General features: G+C 40.3%; 2 protein-coding genes across 3 annotated transcripts in view; both read left to right on the plus strand.

Annotated features, from left to right (window-relative positions):
* cd99 (CD99 molecule) overlaps window positions 1–8368 on the plus strand; it is a 20282-nt gene extending 11914 nt beyond the window's left edge. Inside the window, exons 11-14 of one of the 2 annotated variants that reach the window (XM_078243410.1) lie at window positions 1633–1656; window positions 6570–6686; window positions 6985–7029; window positions 8246–8368. In XM_078243410.1, the coding sequence (XP_078099536.1) occupies window positions 1633–1656; window positions 6570–6686; window positions 6985–7029; window positions 8246–8274 (215 nt within the window). In that variant the 3' untranslated portion in view covers window positions 8275–8368. Of the gene's footprint in view, window positions 1–1632; window positions 1657–2774; window positions 4770–6569; window positions 6687–6984; window positions 7030–8245 lie in introns of those variants that run through there. The other variant, XM_078243411.1, reaches the window with a different exon arrangement.
* A 6124-nt stretch (window positions 8369–14492) lies between these two features.
* Window positions 14493–22500, plus strand: part of gyg2 (glycogenin 2) — a 9902-nt gene continuing 1894 nt past the window's right edge. The window contains exons 1-7 of the mRNA XM_078243653.1: window positions 14493–14831; window positions 15441–15615; window positions 18979–19141; window positions 19294–19420; window positions 19895–20066; window positions 20570–20686; window positions 21647–21736. Of these exons, the coding sequence (XP_078099779.1) occupies window positions 14713–14831; window positions 15441–15615; window positions 18979–19141; window positions 19294–19420; window positions 19895–20066; window positions 20570–20686; window positions 21647–21736 (963 nt within the window). The 5' untranslated portion in view covers window positions 14493–14712. The remainder of the gene's footprint in view (window positions 14832–15440; window positions 15616–18978; window positions 19142–19293; window positions 19421–19894; window positions 20067–20569; window positions 20687–21646; window positions 21737–22500) is intronic.

Here is a 22500-nt window from a genome sequence, read left to right on the forward strand (position 1 = left end):
TAAAGAAAGGCCTCACCACCGTAGCCAGTCTGACTAATCAACAACAGAAATCTAGAGCTGACTAACGTGACCATCTAACCAGATCATACAACCACACTTTAAACCTCTCACAGTCCAGACAGTCAGGAGGAAGAAACCACATGGAGGGATAGCCTGACCATTTTTACATCTTTGTCCCCCCCTCCCCCCGCCACTTTGGTGCTTTTTTTGGATGTTTTTGTAGCTTTTTACGATGTATTTTTTTATTGTTATTATTTTATTTGTCAGGGACAATGCAGCGCACATTATTACATACATAATTATCATAGTCAAAGCCATAACAATATGTGTCGATGTGTTGCATAAAAGGTTTCTAGCCAAATGGCTAATTTGCAACCCCAGTCCCTGGTCAAGCCTTTCTAGAAAAATAATCCAAATATAATTTTTAGAAAGAACTACATAGTGTGAGTTACACAATCATGCAGCAAATGCATTGTATACTAATATATTACATAAACATTTCACAGAGTTGTGACCACATTACACAGAACAGCACATCACGTAACAACACAAACCCAAGCACCCGGCCGCTCACACTCACTCACCTAACTCTATCTGAACACACATAACCCTAACCCACTCACCTAACCCTATCCATATCCATACACCTAACCCACTCACCTATCCATAACCCTAACCCCTAACCCACTCACCTAACCCTATCCATATCCATAACCCTAACCCACTCACCTATCCATATCCATAACCCTAACCCCTAACCCACTCACCTAACCCTATCCATAACCCTACACCTAACCCCTAACCCACTCACCTAACCCTCTCCATAACCCTACACCTAACCCACTCACCTAACCCTATCCATATCCATAACCCTAACCCACTAACCTATCCATATCCATAACTCTAACCCCTAACCCTATCCATATCCATAACCCTAACCCCTAACCCTATCCATCTCCATACACCTAACCCACTCACCTATCCATAACCCTAACCCCTAACCCACTCACCTAACCCTATCCATATCCATAACCCTAACCCACTCACCTATCCATATCCATAACTCTAACCCCTAACCCACTCACCTAACCCTTTCCATCTCCATAACCCTACACCTAACCCCTAACCCACTCACCTAACCCTAACCATAACCTTGACAGCCATACACAAACAGCCATGCATCCACAGACAATACATGACTACAACACAACTGACTCAGTGGTTACATGTTTGGTTTTCTTTCAGCCAGTATTGCACCATTCTATTAAATGTTTATCTTCATCTTCAATACTTTTAAAGCTTTTGATGATTGATCTTGTTCTTTATGCTTTTTTCAACGTTTTTTGACACATTTTTTCCCTGTTGTCAATGCTTTTTTTCACACGTCGCTTTCTAAGACATTTTTTAAGCGTTTTTTTGACTCTTCTGACGTTTTTTCAGACATTTTTTTCACCCTTTAACGTTTTTTGTTTCTAATTCTCCGAGGTAAAGCAGAGAAAATATTCGACATAGCGTCCTCTTCAACTGATCTACATGTTTTTATGTGTCCATAATCCATCTCCACTGTAGTGTGTTCAGTATAAGTCTCGTATTATCTTTTTTCTGACCCTTACATTTACTGTTTCCTGACAGGCGGTGCTGGCGATCAACCTCAAGGTAAATCCATCTCTGATTCTACTTCCTGTCTTTGTGTCAGTGTGGAAATCATTCTGACTTCCTGCTGAGTCGATCTGCTCTTGGCTTGTTGGGGATTGTTTCCCGTCTCAGGGGAAGCGATGTTCACGGCTTCTGTTGTGTTGGTTTGACTTGTCGCTCTGCTCGGGGCTCTGAAAGCCTCGCCGTTTGGTTTCATTTCCTGGAAGCTGGTCTTTTCTTTGGGGATTACTTGGCTTGGTTCTTAAAATAACAGATGCTTTGTTTGAGTGATCTGATATGGATGAATAAAATCCTGAAACAAACTTTCAATATCTAATTTTTCACCATGGATGGAGAAGTGAAGAGTCCTTTGAACAAACGTTTAGATGTTAAACCTTAATGAAGCTCCAGTGATTGGACACGATTGCGAGGTTGATCTGATTTCACGGAGATTGGTTGAATTTGCGTGAATCGTTGCAATCGAGACATGGCTAATTCCTGGAGGGAGTATCTTGCTCCCTCGTTGGTTCCTTGTTAGTTTAGTTCCTAACCCTTTGAGACTCCCAAACAACTCACTTTTTCTGATCCTAACTAATCGTTTTGTTGGCTACACGTAACTGCCATGAAGACCTAACGCTGCTGTAATTTTCACATATATCATACAAACCCCTTGTTTAGAATATCAGTGTGAATGTAAACATTGGAGGCGGAGCCAGATGGTGTAACCATTGGGGGGCGGGGTCAGACGTTGTAAACATTGGGGGGGGTCAGACGTTGTAAACATTGGGGGGCGGAGCCAGATGGTGTAAACATTGGGGGACATAGTCAGATGGTGTAAACATTGGGGGGGGCGGAGCCGGTGTAAACATTGGGGGTGGAGCCAGACGTTATTTTGTCCCTTTTTTAAAAAAAAATGAATTGCCTTTTTTATGTTTCTTGACATTTCATTTTAGTCTGCGTTTTTTGGCAGTTTTTCCATTTGGATGCTTTTTTTCACCGTGAATACCATTGTGGATTGGATTCGATTAGGGAACTCCTTGGTGATACCCTGCCTAACTTAGTCTGATATTCCTCATGTTGGTACCCCCAGTCTGGTTTACTTTGGGCTAAATCACTGCTACGATTGTGTGTCGTTGCAGATCCAGACCTTCCGTGGGGCCATATCCTGAAGATTCTAAACGCTAACATGCCCGAGGAATTCTATGTGTGGATGTCCAACCTAAAGCAAATGTTAAACCCGCTGATAGAGAGGGCTGCAGATCTGCTGCAGGCTCTACCGTGAACCGTTTCTGACCTCTGATTGGCTCTCAGCTCTGAGGGTTACACGTTTGGCTCAACGTCTGATGGACTCGGGTTGTTTTGGGGGGAAAATATTTAGTGTGTTTGAAAAGGAATCAGAGAGGAATCACAGTTTCCTACGTGAAGCCAAAATTCTGATTACGGGAATGCTTTTTTATCTTTCTTGCAGTTTTGAAAAGTTTTTTTATTTTGAAACTTTGAAAATGTTGGACTCTGTGGGCTCCCCTCGGTATACTTCCTTGCACTCGGTTTTGGGGGAAAAATATATAAAGTATGTTTGAAAAGGAATCAGAGAGGAATCACAGATTCTGGAATTTTTTTTTTTTTTTTTTCTTAAGGTTTCTGGGAGTTATTTTGAAACTGTGTAGCTAACATTTTGGACTAAATACACTTCTGGTGCCCTTTGACCCCTGGTTTGCTCTGTTTTATGGAAACTTTGTGTAAAATGTATACATCAGACCGGCAAGAAATATCAAAGCAATGAAATATGCTGGTCATCCGAGGGAGGCTCTCATTACCACGCCCCTTTCTGGGGGAAAACAATCCCACGTTCCTCAGTGAAAGTTTAACATAGCTCCAAACTTTTACTTTAAACAAACCGGTTTAAAAATAATAACGAAAAGCCCATAAGTTGCTGAGTAGTTGGTTGCACCAATAATGCATCCAAAAACCCTTATATTTGTTCCCCTGCCATGTCCTGTAATGCTGAAAAGCTAATGTGTTGCGGGTAATCAAGACTTTTGCACAGAGATTTGTGGCTCATAAGGTACGTGAATATTCTCCGTCAGTGTGGTAGATGTCTAAATGATGCTGGAGACAGTTACTAATGATGGATAACGTTACCCTTTTTGCCGCTATTTCGACATTTTTTTTTCGCCGTTTCAACTATTTTTCCTGCGTTTTCACCGTCATTTTTTTGACATTCTTTTACACTGTAACGTACACTCCCTCTGCCCTTTGACCCCTGGTTTACTCTCTCTTATGGACACTTTGTGTAAAATTGATTGAAGCAGCGCTCTGAGACTTTAAATGTTTGACACCGGGCATCTTAACCTCGCTATTCCAGACTTACCCGACACCCAGAACTGATCTGGGTGTGTCTTTTAATTCATTCCTCCTTTTAATCTCCACCCAGCAGTTCCATGACTCAGCGGTATGGAGTGTGAACTCATGTTACCTTTCTTTAAAGAGACAGTTTTTGGCACATTTTTAAAAGTTTTTGATGCTTTTGTCGACGTTTATGTTGCTTTTTTTCAACATTTTGGTAGCTTTTTTCAAAGTTGTTGTTCTCTTTTCAATGTTTTTGCCACTTTTTTAAGTTGTTGTTTTTTTCCAACATTTATGTTGCTTTTCTCGAAGTTTTTGATTTGTGTAGGTCACTTTATTTGGCACTAAATAAGCTCTTTTGACAGAAAATCAAGTTTGATGAGTTAGTGAATAGATGTGACTCTTTTACTGGATAATAACCATCTGCTCAGTTAAAGATCACTTGAAGGAGTTTTTTTAGACGTTCACATGATCTGGACTTGAAGATCTAGTTGAGTAACCCTTTCTTATTTGCAGAAAAAATAGGATTATGTCTTTGTTTGTTCATGTGAAAACACAACTTACACACACTGTCAGTCCCAACACCTGGAGCAGTTTTCATTCTTCACATAGCAACGGTTTTCCCCTTCAGCACTTTTTAGAAACGAGTAGTTCTCTGTGTGCTCTTTTGGGAAACGGGCAGTATTTTTAAATTTTTGGTGGAAGCTTTTCCCAGTTTAGCCTCGTGTCTTTGTGGAAATGTAAAGTCATGAGATGTATGATGCACAATGAATAAAACGTGGAATTGATGAGTCGTGACTCACTGTGGTTTTACAGCTCAACTGAAGAGCCAGGCTTGTGTGTGTGTGTGTGTGTGTGTGTGTGTGTGTGCCCCACCCTGCTCCAGCTTGCACTTTGAATCAAGTTTTCTTCTGTTGTTGTGTTCTGTTTTCTATTTTTCACCAAATCTTAACTTCAGTCTTCAGCAGAAAAAAGCTACAAAAAGACAAAGAGTTGAGAAAACAAACTAGGATGTTCCAAACCGGTCAATTCCCAAACAAAATGAAAACAGCTAAATTCATACCCTCGTACAAAACTGCAGACAAACACCACTTCACACATTACAGGCCTGTTTCTTCTCTAAATTTCCAGAAAAAAATACTCAATGAAAGGTTAGAAAAATTCATAGACAAAAAACAATTACTCACAGATATACTCTCAATATGGATTCAGAACAAACCGGTCAACATTTTTATATATATATATATATATATATATATATATATATATATATATATATATATATATATATATATATATATATATATATATATATATATATATGGCATTAACTGAATTATTAATAGACAAAATCACAAATTAAGTCGAGGTATTCATTGGTCTAAAACAAAGCATTTGATAGAATGAATCATGGCATATTAATCACACCAGAAAGGTATGGGATCAGTGGAAAAGTGTTGAGCTATCTGAAAAACAGGAAACAGTTTGTGAAGATTGGAGAATATAATTCTGAATGTTTTAGACATTTCTTGTGGTGTCCCCCAGGTGGGGGCTAATTCATTCTTAATGTACATTAATGACATATGTTGAGTGTCTGAAGCATTTGAATGTGTCTTATTTGCAGATGACACAGACATTTTTGGTTATGGGGAGAATTTACAGCAACCTTTGGACTTGATTACTTTAGATCTTATCAACATTAAAAGAAATGGTTTGACAAAAACTAATTATCATTAAATCTGAGCAAAACGTGATTTAGAAAATATAAACCTAACACTCATACAGGTACAGATTAATGGAACTATTATTGAAAGAGTATATGAAATCATATTTCTATACAATAGTCAGTTCTGACTAAAGCAAAACATGCACTGGATCATAAATCACTCTGCATCTTACACTGTTCATTAAAATAGCAATTTTTTAATTACTGTGAAGATATTTGTGAAAACGCACACAAAAGTACACCGCAGCCAATAGTTATACTTCAGAAAAGAGCCATAAGAATAGTGCACAATGTCAGATTTCATGACCATACTAATATCATTTTAAACCTTTTTTTCTATTCTGTTGGATATGATTTCAACAAACTGCCGTTGTCTTTTTTATGTTGCATTTACATGCTCGAAAATAAATAAATACAACTATCATGTTTTTCCCAAATGATGTTCATATTTTTAGGCTTTCTGTTATTAATATCTTGAATAATAGTTGATATAGCTGCTGTAAATGGAGGATGGAAATATGCTTTCTGGCAGTTTCTTGTCAGCGGTTCTGTGTCATCAGAAGTTATTGACCGCCACCTTGTGGAGAACTGAGGTTATTACAGGAACTGTCACATAGACATCTGCAGCATTGTATTGCTTCTTTAAAAAAATACTTTTTACTATTCATGTGTCAGGAATGAAGACAGGAAGTCAGTGACAGGAAAGATGAGTAAAACTACAAAAAGCTAAGACCCATGTTGGCACGTTGCCTCATGGGACTTTTGTGTGGCTTTTGTCGACATTTCTGCCGACATTAGACAATAGAAGGTCTGCTGAAATGTGAAATGTGTTTTCTGTAACTGTGTGTGTTTTGTGTTGCAGAAGCTGGAGCCGGGACGGTTGCGGGCATCGCCAGCGCTATTGGAGTGGCGCTGCTCGGAGCGGCGTCCAGTTACTTTGCTTACCAGAAGAAGAAGCTCTGCTTCAAGATACAAGGAGGTCGCTGTGCTTTCTTATTTCTGTTTTTAACAATTACAACTCCTGACAATATGTATTATAGTACATTATATTTAGCTATCAGACAAGATTGTTTTCTCGATTTATTGCTAAACTATAAAATGTCAGAAAACTGTTGCTTTTTGGTGTTTTTGTCAATTCTTTCAACGTTTTTGTTGCTTTTTTAAAAACACATGCTTGTCTCCTTTTTGACGTTTCTTTCACTTTTTTCAAAGGTTTTGTCACTTTTCTGATATTTAATATAAAACATATGATAACTAAATGTTGTGTCTGTGTTTAGGTGCGGATCCAGAGAGTGGTAAAGGCCAGCAGTCTGAGCCCCAAGGTACGTCTCTCTGTTTGTCCAAATTCATAGAAAAATATTCAGGCTATTTGACAGGCCACACCCCTCACGCCGTGAGTCTGATTGACTTGAAATTTCTCACACAAATGCAGCTCAATGTGCTCTACTGAAAAGCCTCTTGGACCATACACTTTCGCCATGATGCATTTTTTTTGCTAATTTACATAATGTGAAAAACAGTAAAATGTATAAAACATTGTCAATTTTAATTCTATCAACACCGAAATTGGTATACGGCCTTGCTGGACTGAGATACACATTGCTACCATATATAAACATGGCCGCCATGAATCAAAGAACTTCACAAAGGGGCGGAATTTAGCAGAAAAGTGGTAACGGTTTATCTAATCATCATACAGTTTGTAACATATGGAATTGGCTTACCCAATGATTTTAACCAATATGGGCCCCCAGAAATACCACAAGTAAGTACCCCAAAACCCGGAGGACATAATTTCACCAAAATTGGTACACACGGTTTGGGGTCGAGTAGTAACCAGGATCTGAAGTGTCATGGTGATTGGTGCATGTGGGCGTGGCCTTTTTAGCATTATATGCTAAATGATGCCTTTTTTTAAGTTACTGGGGGCTGGAAAGAGCTAGAGACATGGACATTGTCACCATAACTGATGATGATGTGCTCATGCTTCCCAACAAATATAATGCCATTCAACCTGATGGTGGCGCTATAACTTAAGGCCCAAACTTTGAAAGGCCACGCCCCTCACAAGGTGAGTCCAATTGACTTGAAATTTCTCCTACATATGCAACTCAGTGTGCTCGATAGAAAAGCCTCTTGGACCATAAACGTCCGCCATGATGTTTTTTTGCTAATTTGCATAATGTGAAAAACAGTAAAATTAATAAAAAATGTGTCAATTTTTGATTCATCAACATCAAAATTAGTATACAGCCTTGAGGGACTTAGACACATATTTCTACCATATATGAGCAAGATTGGTGATTGTCCCTTTTTTTCTATTTTTATGTTGATTTTTCAAGACCGTTGCAACTTTTCCTGCAACGTTCTAAAGCGGTTTCATCTTGTCACAAATCTTTTGGTCTGAACTGGTCTTCAAAGTTGCAAAGTAACCGAAGCAGGCCTGAATGTGTCTGTAGGATGTATATACAACAGTGTGGTTGTAGTTTTACTACCTCTGTAACTCGGTCTTTGCATTAACTGTTGTTTTCCTTTCAGTTTTCAGCGAACTGCTCAGGACGTCCTAAACTCTGTCTGCATCCGCCAACTCAGCGGCCTTCTCTCCAAAACTCAACTTCATCCAACTGTCCGTCAACTGCGATCTTCAGTCTGAAGGATTCCTCTTTCCTGTAACACAACTTCAGCCTCACTTGAAAACTATAAATACCATTAGTTGTGCATCATATATTTCAAACCAACCCCAGCCACCAGCGGAGCTTTTTATGATGATTTCAACTATTCCTACCATTCACATGAATTCATTTAGGGCTGAAACTATTAATTATCTTCACCGTGGATTATTCTCTGGATGAATGGATTAGTTGTTTGTTCTCTAAAATGTCAGAAAAATTGTGGATCAGTGTTTAGTAGGAGTTTTATTCAGTCATCAAAAAAATACATATCAAACAGTAAGCAGTGACTGAAAGGATTAGGCTGAAGCAAAAGCTTATATGCCTCTCCTATGATCTTATCCATTAAATCGATTAAATCTACCCGCCTCAAAGGAAAAGGAAATAAAAACAAGATATAAGTAAAGAAACAAGAACATTATTCTCATTTGTAACCCTCAAAAATAGTATTACAAACCATTTTCTTAAAAACCAAAAATGAGTTGCATATTTATTTATTTATATTGGCATTGTTCCATAATTTTACCCCAACAGTAGAAATACCTATATTTCTTTGTTTGCTTTTTGAAAGGTAAATTAAAAATACCTCTCAAATCATATTTACTTTCATATATTGAAAAAAAAACAAATTTTTCCCAAAGCCCAAGATGACCTCAAATGTTTTGTTTTGTCCACAACTCAAAGATATTCAGTTTACTATCACTGAGAAGAGAAGAAACTAGAAAATATTCACATTTTAACAAGCTGACATCACACAAGTTTCACTATTTTTACATAAAAAATGTCTGTCTTTCAAAAGTGTTCAATTTGACATTGGTGTGGTTCACTGCCTCGCACAACTCAAACGAGGTGTTTGTTACAGTTTAAGTGAGCTGATAGGTATTCCCCTCTGTGTATCTCGTTTTTTTTCTTTAGCACCTTAAATCCTAAAGGGTTTGGTCAACCAAAAGAAAATCAGCGGTATCAAGCCATCGTTTTCTTTGCCCAGATGTTGAGATATCTGAGTCTGCGATTTCTGTCTCCGTCATCTTTCTTTCTTTAAAGTTTTTTTGTGTTTATTCAGCCTCACTTGAAAACTATAAATACCATTAGTCTATCATTTATTTAGAACCAGTGAAGCTTTTCATGATGATTTCATTACTATTACTACTGTTCACATGAATTAATTTAGGGCTTAAATGTACATTAAACTGAATGTATCGACTCATATTCCACGCTGATGACACTGTCCTTTACAGACATGTAAACTTGGGGGATGTGTTGTTTACATCGACAGAAAGTATTAACTTAAGCATGGTTCTCTTTGCAACCAAAGTTCAGGCCAACGTCTGAGAGTTTACAGCTATCCTTTTAATCATCATGTAACTGGATCTAAATCCATCTGAAGGAACTTTTTGATCGTGATGTAAAACTTACCACATGTATACATCCAATAAAAGTGAGGTGGCGTTGGAAGTAAGAGATCAAATTTTGTATATGTAACATACAGTGTAAGCTTCAGCTTTTCGTTATTTGTGTGCTGCAACATTTATTGTCTGTAATTTGATTCCTTAACGTTTTTGTTAAAGCTGCACCAACCCATATTTTTATATTCTTCTTATTATTATTATTATAGTGACCGATCTGCACCAAACTTGGCACATAGTATCTCCAGATGGGCCTGAACAAACTTTTTTTAAAATAATTAAGCTTGGTTTTCAAAAATATGCAAATTACTAATTTATTCTTTTAGCTAGCTACGAAAACACGAACGTTAGTCTATCTCGATCAAATTAAATGCTATTAATGCTAAAATGGAGATTCTGTATTGCCATGACACTCTGAGGTTCGCCAACACATTTGGCAAATATTGGCCACTAGGGGCCACTGCAAATGCAAGAAGTTTATATCTCATGAAGGGCTCATGCGATTTTTACAGAACTTGGAGGGTACCATCTAGGGCCACTCCGAAGGCCATGCCTACAATTTTGTACTGATTGGTCAGAGTGGGTGGGGCCTATTACACCCCCAATGAGTGGGCCATTGCACTTTGGTTTCGACTTTGTTAGTCTTTCTTATTTTCAGAGAATAACGTTTTTAGGAATCAACAAGAGACAGAAATAGTAGACAGAAGGAGTTTCTGCAGTCTGTGTACAGTATTTTATCAGTTTTATTTCTCAGCTTTGACTCTTGTTGCTTGCTGTAGCAGAGCATCAGCCAGGAACCACGCACGTAAAGTTTCATAAAATCAGACATCATCAAACTGATGCCTTGAGGGCTTTACGCTGTAAAAAGTCCCATAAGATATCAATGTGTGGAAACATTTTGGGAAAATCATTTGAGCAACATCTTGAAAATATGTCAGAATCTTCAATACGATTTTGACGCCTTTCTGTCCCTTTTTTTCAGCGTTTTTGTCGGCTTTTTTGTTTCATTATTACTTTCCTTTTTCAGCGTCTTTAACAGCTTTTTTGATGCCTTTTGGTCGACCTTTTTGATGCATTTTTCCATCTCCTTTTCCTGCGTTTTCATCAGGTTTTTTGTTGCCTATTTTGTTGCCCTTTCACGCGTTTTCGTCTGTTGCATCAGGGACTTGTGTTATGATGTTAAAGAGTTATACGCTGTAAATACTTGAGAATAATGTGTATAAATCCTCTGCTTTAGGCCTGATGCTGCAACTATCATGATCTCTGTCTGAACATGTGTTTTGTTGTGTCTCAGTTTTACTCCCGGTAGATTTACATCTAAAGAATGGACGAATGTTTCTTTTGTGAGTGGATTTAAAGTGTGTGCACATTTTCAATAAAGTGATGTTGTACAGTTTATCTGCTTTCTTATTACTAAGATCTGTTGTGTAGGACTAGATATTGATATCCCTCAAGGAATGAGTACTTGAGGCACTGATGAGACTCCGTGGGATGGTCAATTGAGTGATGGCACCCTTTGGGTTGTCAAGTGGGCGCCCTCCTTCTTAGGTGTTTCCCTGATAGGCCCATGACACCTCCAGAGGGTTCAGCAGTGAATCCCAGCGTCCCAGGTTCACTCCCTAGATGTCATCAACTCACTTAAAGGCCCAGGCAGAGTCCTTTCTTTTCATCCAAAGCCACTGGCTCCCCTTTTCAGCAGCCCTGGAGAGGTCTTTGACTGCCTGCCGATTGGGCCTTCCCTCGCACTCCTGTCTCCCTGAGTAGCCTAGATGTTGAGGTGGCTACGAACCCTTTGCAGCCTACTTCCACTGGGCTTACCTTCGTATTCCAGCCTTGTTGCGCATCGGCTGCAAGTTCAGCGTATGTCAGCCTTTTCCGTTCGTAGGCCTCCTCCACTCCACCCTCCCAGGGCACGGTGAGCTCAATGATGTAGACAAGCTTGAGCGAGGCTGACCACAGAACAAGGTCTGGTCGCAGGTTTGTAGCTGCGATCTCAACTGGGAAGCAGAGTTTCTTGTCAAAGTCTGCCAGCAGCTTCCAGTCCCGTGCTCTGCCCAGCTGCCCAGTGTCTGGTTTTATGGTGGTGAGGCTGGCTTGACCTTGCCCTCCCGAACAAATGGTGTTGGCTGCCACCGGGATGACGGGGGAGGAAGGGCATTCACACTTGTCCGTCGACTTTCCAGCACTGCTGCAAGACACTTTAGCACCTGGTTGTGCTGCCAGGTGTAACAGCCTTGGGTGAGGCTGGTCTTGTATCCCACTAAGATGTGCTTCAGTGTTGCTGGACTTGGACATAGAGGGCACGTGGGGTCTTCGGCATACCACTGGCTTAGGTTTGCGGGGGAAGGCAGGACATCATAGGCAGCCCTGATGGTAAAGCTTGCCCTGAATGTCTCCATCTCCCATTGCTCATTCCAGGAGATCTTCCTCTTCTCCACTCCTTTCCATGCCATCCACTGCCCTTGCTTTGCCTGAGCCACATCTTGGGCGCACCTTCCTGTTTCCTCCTCCCGACGTACCTCCTGGACCACCAGCTTGCGTCTCTGAGATGGAGAGGCCTTGCTCCACGCTGGTGTACTGGCCCCAAGGCCAAGACCACTCCTCCCCTCCTGCACTCGGCCCACGATGTCCTTGTGTCTGAGTGCTGCCTTTGCCTGCTCGGTTGCAGCCAATGGGGTCCACTTCCTCCCAGTGGCCAGGATTGGGGCAGCTTGGGCTACAAATGGATCACTCGGATCCAGTAGCATCATCTCCAGTCTGACTTTGGCGCATTTGTACTCCCCTGCCAGACTGGAAATGGGCAGATATAACATCCCTTTGCCGTAGAGCCCATTGCTGCTGAGGCACCTGGTAAGGCCAACCCACTTCTTTACATATGAGCTAACCAGTCTCTCCAGCTTTTCCACCTTTGAGAGCGGGACTTCATAGAGGGTTAGCAGCCACAGGAGACGTGGAAGTAGTCCATACTGCATGCACCAGAGTTTCAGCTTTCCGGGAAGCAAGGTTCTGTTGATGTTCTCCAGGCCACTGGCTACCTCCTTCCTGAGCTGCTCTACTTGCTCTTGGTCTTTAAGGGAGGCATCATACCAACGACCTAGGCTCTTCACAGGCTTCTCAGAGACCGTTGGAATGGGTTCCCCACCAATGTGGAAGCGGTGGTCTGACAGCTTCCCCTTGATAATGGAGATGCTTCTGGACTTGCTCAGCTTGATCTTCATGCAAGCCCGCTCAATGTTTTCCTGGAGCTTTCTTAGTAGCCGTACAGTCCAAACCTTGGTCGTGGTGAGAGTTGTGAGGTCATCCACGTAGGCTCTGAGCGGTGGCAGCCTCAGCCCAGGTCTTATTCGCTGTCTGCCAACCGTCCATCGAGAAGCCCGGATGATGACCTCCATGGCCAGGGTGAAGGCCAGCAGGGAGATGGTGCAGCCGGCCATGATTCCCACTTCCATTTGTGTTGTTTTTTTATGTTTTGTCGCTTTTTTACTTTTTTGTTGATTTTCTGCAACGTTTTACACATCTTTTTTATATGCTTCAGGTGCTTTTTTCAACACTTTTTGGGGGTTTTAATTGACACTTCAAACCCCCTTTTCAGCATTTTTTTAAGCATTTTTTAACGCTTTATTTAATGCTTTATTTAACGCTTTCTTTTATTTTTTATTTTTTTTAACGCTGTTGATCATGACGAGCTGTGTCAGTCCTTCTAAAGAGCAGCTCTGTGATATGTGAAAAGGGGAAGATAATGCTGTGTGCTTTCTTTTAAAGCTTTTTTTTATGCTTTTAACACTTTCAACCTATTTTTAATGCTTCTGGCGTTACGTTTTTTAGCCACTTTTTGTAAGCTTTTAACACTCTTTTAAATGCTTTTTTGACCCTTTTTTCAATGCTTCAGACACTTTTTTTGGTGCTTTCCACACTTTTTTTAATACTCCGTGTCGGCCCTCCTAAAGACATTCTCTATGGAAGGACTATTTACTGCAGCGCTGAAGTGTAGAAAGGGAAAGTTAATCAAGTGTGTGTGACCGAGCCATCCACACAGAGGGTCGACACACTGTTTCTCAACACTTGGCAAAGCTCGCTAGTTGAATGACCCGTAAACGCACACACACACGCACACACGCACACACACACACACACACACACACACACACACACACACACACACACACACACACACAGCGTCATAGAGCAAACATCCCGTCTCTGTATGCCTTCTGTAGAGACGTCTGCTGCATGAAAGATTATTAATATTATTATTACCGATTTCCTTTGTGGATAAAGTTACTGGATCGGAAATGTGCGGTAGGTGATGTCCTGTAATCGGAATGATCGAAGATTTAAACTATACTGCTTGTTTGTTGAGTTGTGTTATGGATTAAAAGGTGTTGAGTCTGTTAGCTCAGGGACCACTTATGGACTGCCAAACAGACAGACCAAGTGGAGTCACATTAACGTTCTTATTCCACTTGTCGTAACTGGCTTCTTTGATGCTTTTACAATTTTTTCAACACTTTTTACGGCACTTTTTATGACACTTCATAACAGTTTTTGATGCTTTTTTTGGATGTTTTTTTGACGCTGTATATTTGTATTTGACACTTTTTTCAAAACTTTTTTTAAACTTCTGCTTTTTGGGGTGCTGTATTTGGCAAACGTTTATTTTTATCCAAACCACAATCTTTTTCCTAAACTCAAAAGGGTAACTTTTGTTTAGTTTTTTTTAGCTGCCGAGACTTTTTATCACTTTTTGGGCTTTTTTTAAATATTTTTTTGTGGTTGGTGCTTTTCACGATGTTTGTTTCTACGCCTTTGATGCTTTTACAGTCTTCTTTTTTTTACACTTTAATTGCATTTTTTAGCCTCTTTGTCCCACTATGGCCAGAAATAAAAGGTGTCTTCTTCACTGTCTCCAGGTGTCGAGGCCTTCGTCACCATGGCGACCACAGACTCATACTGTATGGGAGCGATGGTGGTGGCCAGGAGTTTACGGCGTCACGGGACAACTCGCAGCATCGTCGTCATGGTTACGCCGAACGTCTCAGAGCAGTCAAGGTGGGTGAAACTCCCCGACGTCTGTTTGAACTGAAGAACTGCTGCTATCAGGGTTAAAGGAGCGTCTTTGAGGTGTTGGAGAACAATACGTTGAAAAAAGATAAGTAATAAAAGTGACAAAAACTTTGGAGAAAGCTACAATAAAGTTTCAAAAAGCGTTATTAATTTCATAAAAAGCTGTTTTCCCAAATGATGTTCAGATTTCTTGCCTTTCTGTTATCAAAATACCCTGAAGAATACTTAAGATAATAATAATAATAGCGGCTGCTAATGGGTCCGATGTTTTGTGGTGTCTGATTTAAGGTAAAGTAGGGCTGCCACTCTTATTGTCACATGAAACCACTCAACATGTTAACGTTTCAGCGTTGGGGAAAAGAACTGTGTGTGAATGCATCATTACTATTTTTTTGGCGCTTATTTCTGTCATATTTTTGATTTTTTTGTTTTTTTCTCCTACATTTTTGCTGCTTCTTTCAACGTTTTTGTTCAACTTTTTGGTAGTGTTTTTGGTGTTTATTTCTGAAGTTTTTATCACTTATTTTGATGTTTTTGGTGCTTCTGTCATTTTCACATGTGGTTACATTTGAATCTTTACATCTCTCCCCTCAGGCTCGCCCTGCAGGAAGTGTTTGATGATGTCATCATGGTGGACGTGATGAACAGCGAGGACCATCTCCGTCTGTCCCTGCTGGGACGTGCCGAGCTCGGCATCGCCTTCACCAAGATCCACTGCTGGTCTCTAAGCCGCTTCAGCAAGTGTGTCTTCCTGGATGCCGACACGCTCGTGAGTAAACTTCAGATTTATTCTGACGGGAAGGTTGTTTTGTTGTGATATCCAATCTGTGTTTGACACTTTTTAATGATTTTTGGTAATGCTGTTGATGCTTTTTTATGTTTGTTTTTTTACACTTTTTTACGCTTTTTGACATGTTCTTTGACGCTTTATTTAACAGATTTATTGTGATGTGTAGGTTGTTTTATTTTTTATAGCCAATCCGTGCAGTCTGTGTGTTACTGTCAAAACCCTTTGGACACTTTTTTCATAGATTTAAAAAAAAATGTTGACGCTATTTAGAGACTTTTTGGACTTGATTTTTAACACTTTTTTATTTTTTTTATTTATTTTTTTTTGACACGTTAACATTTTATCAAAATTCACTATTTTGTTGCTTTTTCTGTTGCATCCGTGTTGCTGTCTTGATGAGCAGCTTTCAGAAGGTTTCACAGGCTGCAGCGGTCCAGATGAAATGAATCTGTCTTAAAATGTCAGACGTTATTCCTTCATTTGTTCTTTTTGTTGTGTTTTACACATTTCAAATTTCAATTACAGCTTTGATCACTTTTCAAAGGGATAATTCCCAGAAAAGTATCTAAATACAGCTTTTTTGACGATTTTTTAATGCTCTTTTTTTTAATGCTTTTTTTAAAAGCTTTTTCAAACATGTTTTCAAATACTTTTTCAAATGCTTTTCATGCTCTTTTATATGCTTTTTTGAAGGCTTTCTTAACGCTTTTTGCTTAGATCAATCTTCAACGGAATGATTCCTAGCTGGGTCATTGGACCTACTGTACTTCACTATCAGTCAGTTAACATGCTGCGTTTAAGGATCGTCCATTTATGTTGTCAACTGTTGACACATCTCTCCGTGTCGGCCAGTGAAGTCGTTGAAATCGATACCATCATGCATGTTAGCGGACATGTGGTTGTATGTTCTTCTTTCTGAGTTTTCTCAGCGTAAACATGACCTTGGTAACAGAGAGGAACTGCGTCTCAAAGGTTGTATGCACATTTGTGCACACATATCGTGTTCTGGCACAACCAAATGTCTCTACTACCCTGGAACTTGAATGTTTTCATTGTTATCGTTTGGCAAATTTGGTCAATAATACTATCATTTTTCCCACCAAATCCATCCACAACTTGGCAGATGCACCTAAAAACATGCGTATCAGCCTTCACAACACATTTACCCAAGCATAGCTGACATGGGGTATGCAGGGGACATGTCGACAAGTTGATTTGAACGCACCATAAGTGTGCACATTACTCAGGTTGCGTCAGTTGATTGATAGGCTCATATAGATATAGGCAATAATAAAATAATATATAATAAAATATATACAAACAATATAGGGAAGAAAACTCATTAAAATTTGCAATAATTAAGATCAGTGTATATGATGGAATAGTGGCATTAGAATGTGCCACAGGCCACCAAATCTTGGCCATTACGGACAAAAAACGCTTAGTCAGTGTCTCTCAGCGTCACATTTCGATGCAAAAATCCCCCTTCAGCGTTTGTATGGAACGCACCAGGCAGAGCAGCCATGGTGCTGTAAGATGACGGATTATTAAGAGAGACAACGGTAGAGGGTAGTATGAAGAGAGACAACAGTAGAGAGTAGTATGTAGAGAGACAGCAATAGAGAGTAGTATGTAGAGAGACAACAGTAGAGAGTAGTATGTAGAGAGACAACAGTAGAGAGTAGTATGTAGAGAGACAGCAACAGAGAGTAGTATGTAGAGAGACAACAGTAGAGAGTAGTATGTAGAGCGACAACAGTAGAGAGTAGTATGTAGAGAGACAACAGTAGAGAGTAGTATGTAGAGAGACAACAGTAGAGAGTAGTATGAAGAGAGACAACAGTAGAGTGTAGTATGAATAGAGACAACAGTAGAGAGTAGTATGTAGAGAGACAACAGTAGAGAGTAGTATGAATAGACAACAGTAGAGTGTAGTATGTAGAGAGACAACAGTAGAGAGTAGTATGTAGAGAGACAACAGTAGAGTAGTATGTAGAGAGACAACAGTAGAGAGTAGTATGTAGAGAGACAACAGTAGAGAGTAGTATGTAGAGACAACAGTAGAGAGTAGTATGATGAGACAACAGTAGAGAGTAGTATGTAGAGAGACAACAGTAGAGAGTAGTATGTAGAGACAACAGTAGAGAGTAGTATGTAGAGACAACAGTAGAGAGTAGTATGTAGAGACAGCAGTAGAGAGTAGTATGTAGAGAGACAACAGTAGAGAGTAGTATGTAGAGAGACAACAGTAGAGAGTAGTATGTAGAGAGACAACAGTAAAGAGTAGTATGTAGAGAGACAGCAGTAGAGAGTAGTATGTAGAGAGACAACAGTAGAGAGTAGTATGTAGAGAGACAACAGTAGAGAGTAGTATGTAGAGAGACAACAGTAGAGGGTAGTATGTAGAGAGACAACAGTAGAGAGTAGTATGTAGAGAGACAGCAATAGAGAGTAGTATGTAGAGAGACAACAGTAGAGAGTAGTATGTAGAGAGACAACAGTAGAGAGTAGTATGTAGAGCGACAACAGTAGAGAGCAGTATGTAGAGAGACAACAGTAGAGAGCAGTATGTAGAGAGACAACAGTAGAGAGCAGTATGTAGAGAGACAACAGTAGAGAGCAGTATGTAGAGCGACAGCAACAGAGAGTAGTATGTAGAGAGACAACAGTAGAGAGTAGTATGTAGAGCGACAACAGTAGAGAGTAGTATGTAGAGTGACAACAGTAGAGAGTAGTATGTAGAGAGACAACAGTAGAGGGTAGTATGTAGAGAGACAGCAATAGAGAGTAGTATGAAGAGAGACAACAGTAGAGGGTAGTATGTAGAGAGACAACAGTAGAGAGTAGTATGTAGAGAGACAACAGTAGAGAGCAGTATGTAGAGCGACAACAGTAGAGAGCAGTATGTAGAGAGACAACAGTAGAGAGCAGTATGTAGAGAGACAACAGTAGAGAGTAGTATGTAGAGCGACAGCAACAGAGAGTAGTATGTAGAGAGACAACAGTAGAGAGTAGTACGAAAGACTGAGGCAGGTTGAAGGGGTGGGTGGGTCAAATAACTCAGGACTTTCACCCAGGAGACCAGGGTTTATGTCCTGCTCTTGACCCGCGTGTCACTGAAACATACATTTTGTAACCCCACCCACCATCTTCTCCTAACCCTTTATTGTGTCACATGTCAGTTAAACGACCCAGATATACAGATACAATACAACACTAAAGAAGACACTTTGCGTCAAGAAAAAAACGCCAAAGATACCTGACCATGCGTCTCTTTCTGATGCAATGGGAGTGAGAATGTGTTGCTGCTGCAGCTTTGTGACCACCCCTGTTCACTTTCAGGTTCTTTGTAACGTGGACGAGCTGTTTGAGAGAGATGAGTTATCAGCAGCTCCGGATCCCGGCTGGCCCGACTGCTTCAACTCTGGCGTGTTTGTCTTCAGACCGTCGCTCGGAACGCACCGCCGCCTGCTGGATCACGCCCTGCAGCGCGGCAGCTTCGACGGTAACGCACGACTACATGTCTGAGTTTTAAACTACTACTGTGTGCTCTGACAATGCACAGTACTGACAACGGAATACTTTCGTGCAAAATTAAAAGATGACGCCAGATAATGTGTCAGTTCAAACAAAGATAACGTGTGCGTGTTTGTGTAGGAGGGGACCAGGGCCTGTTGAACTCTTTCTTCAGCAGCTGGCCGCTGGATGACATCAGGAAACATCTGCCGTTTGCCTACAACCTGAGTGCCAGCTCCGTCTACAGCTACCTCCCTGCTTTCACACAGTGAGTGGGTCTGCACTGCCTGCACGACTGCATCGCAACTCTGCTCGCACACTTACTATTAGTTACTAACTAACCCTTTCACACAGTGAGTGGGTCTTTTGTCAACGCTTTTGTTTCGTGTTCTTACGTTTCTTTTCAAAGTTATCTGAAGCGTTTGTAGACGTTTTTGTAGACACTTTTGTAGACACTTTTGTCCCTTTCTAAACTTTTCTTTTCAGTTTTTGTCGGCGTTTTTTACGCTTTTTGTGGGTGCTTTTGTCAACGTTGTACTGCACTGCCTGTGCGAATACATCTCAACTCTGCTCACACACTTACTATTAGTATTGGTGGATTGGAGTTAACATTTTCAGCCTGACACAAATGTGTTTGCATTAAAGGTTGTAACTCTGTTTTCTCCATCAGTAAATCAGTGGGACATTTTGTCTGTTTATCAACATTTATTATAGTTATTTTAAAGGAGTTTTGTTCCTGCAGGTTTGGCCACAATGCAAAGATCGTCCATTTCTTGGGAGCAGTGAAACCCTGGAGCTCCGGCAGCCAATCACATTCTCCCACCATGGACCAGTTTGTGTCTCTGTGGTGGAAGGAATACAACACCAGTAACACCAGTTACACAACATCAGCCGCGCCAGGGAAACCCCAACAGGTACCAACATCTGAAATCTGAAATCTTTTTGATGCTTTATTCAAGTTTTTGTTTTACAGTAACTTGCAATTAATCGAGAGTTTACTATGGACAATCATGCGATTAATCATGATCAATTATTTCAATTGATTGACTGCCCTTATTGTCAACCATATCCAAAACTAACGTGTCAGTACGTGGCCTAATACTCTGTCTCTCATCTCCAAACCCTTAAAAAGCACCGTTAAAATGTCTAACTGGTGAGTCCTTTATAATGTGTGTGATTGTAAATGTTTAGCAGCACAGTGCAGGAAGTCAGCCATGTTTGTGTGGTTTGCCCTGCAGGTTTTCACTCCAAACCCTTGAGCATTTTGCTGATGACTCCCCGCTCTTTAGTTGAAAGTTTGTTAATCCGTCAAATAAGCTGCTGCAGAGTTTTGGCTGAAGGATGAACACAACACATAGCTGCCCCGGCTTGGTATTAGTTATCGTCCCAACACTCAACATTGTCTCTTGTTTTGCAGATCCAGGAACGGGAAACCGAGACGCCGTTTAGAGAAAGCTTGGACAGCTCCATCTCGCTGCTCGCACATTTCTCCCCGCAGTCTTTGAGGCTTCATTACCCGTCTGAACCGGAGACGGTAACATATCCATCCATCCATCCACCCATCTATCTATCGATCTATCGATCTATCGATAGATCTATCGAACGATCGAACGATCGATCTATCGATCTAGAAGGTAGCCTATAAAAGATCCTTAAGCCACTCTTAAACACAGAGTTCATTTGAAGTCAAACATATTCTGTGAAGCCAAAAAAGGAAAACATGTGCTAATCAATCCATTAATTAGCTTAATGAATGACCTTATTAGCATAGCCACTTGTGTTTATAATACATCATAGTGATTATTATTATGGCAGCTTATCTTGTTGGTTCCTGTTGATGTACAAGTGTTTCTGCCTGACTACATTTGACTCCTACCCACACTATTATCAACCACCTCGCTGCACTTCTGTCCTTGAATTCATTCCATCATGATGATACATTGTGCTTCAACAAGCTTGTAGGATTCACCTGAACAGACACATGGCCTGCAGTGTGACAGCCATATATAACTATGTTTATATACTGTAAATATACTAATACTGTGTTATATCTACGGCGATAACATACATCAACAGTGTTATCCACAGGGTAAATAGAAAGCTTTTTTCAACATTTCTGGTGCTTCTTTTGATGTTTTTGTTGCTTTTTTTACACTTATGAAGTATTTGTTTTTTTCAAAGCTTTTGATGCTTTTTCAAATTTTATCTAACCTTAACCCTATCTCGCTTTTTGACATTTTCAAAGTTTTCAAAGTTTTTGACGCTCTTCTGGACATTTTTGTCACTTTTTTCCAATGTCATTTTTGTTTTTTTCAACATTTATTTCACTTTTCAGAAGTTCTTAGCGTTATTTCAAATTTTTGTCACTTTCTTAGAAAGTTCTTCTGGCTTCAGTTTTCAGACCAGGAAGCTTCGTCTGTTATTTTTTAGTCTGTGGTTTAAACCTGGGTGATTTTATACTGACATTGAGTGACATGACTACGGCTTTGTGTAGTGTTCCCACACAGATAACACACCGTTGGAGGAAGAAGAGAAGTCAGAGATCCAGGACCCAGCATCTGGTGCAGAAACTGATCCACATCCTGTATGTAAACCCTCGCCTTTCTCACCGCAATGTTGGTCTAAATATATTAGTGCCTGTTGCAAGAACGGAGCCAGACGGTGTAAACATTGGGGGGCGGAGCCAGACGTCTACATTTGGGGGTGGAGCCAGACGGTGTAAACATTTGGGGCGGAGCCAGACGTGTACATTTGGGGGTGGAGCCCAAAATAAGACTTTTTATGCTTTTGACCTTCTTTTTTACCTAATTGTTGAAAAAAAACTGTTGTATATTTAGTTGCAGCACTGCGTTGCCGATGTGTGGAGAAGGAACTTCGTTGACACTGTTCTTGATTATAAAAGGTTTATTACATCAAAGATTCCAGCATCAGTTTACAGACTCCATGGACATCTGGAGAGACGACCGACCCAATCTTCAAAATTTGTCGCTCTGAAGTTCTGCGGCTATCTCATTGTATATATTCTGTGCATTTAGTGGGGGTGTGAGTATATGCTTGGAGTAGGGAACTGACCATTTAAGGCCCCATACATGGTATAGCTCCAACAAAATATCTTCTGTCTTAGGGGGCCCTTCTAATGTTAACAGTTTCCAAATGTTTCAGTAACAGTAGGATAAAGTTCATAGGAATTCCCTTATATGGCAAACCTTAAGTCAAAGTTGTAAATCTTCAGATACCACAAAGCAAAAGAAAGTAACAAAAATGCTGCAAAACGGCGAAGAAAAGCGACGAATATGAAAGAGACTTTTAATGTGTAAAAAAAAAGCAGTAAAATTTCTCGAAAGCAAC

Source organism: Sander vitreus, chromosome 24 (assembly GCF_031162955.1).
Source record: "Sander vitreus isolate 19-12246 chromosome 24, sanVit1, whole genome shotgun sequence".
Lineage (NCBI taxonomy): Eukaryota > Metazoa > Chordata > Actinopteri > Perciformes > Percidae > Sander > Sander vitreus.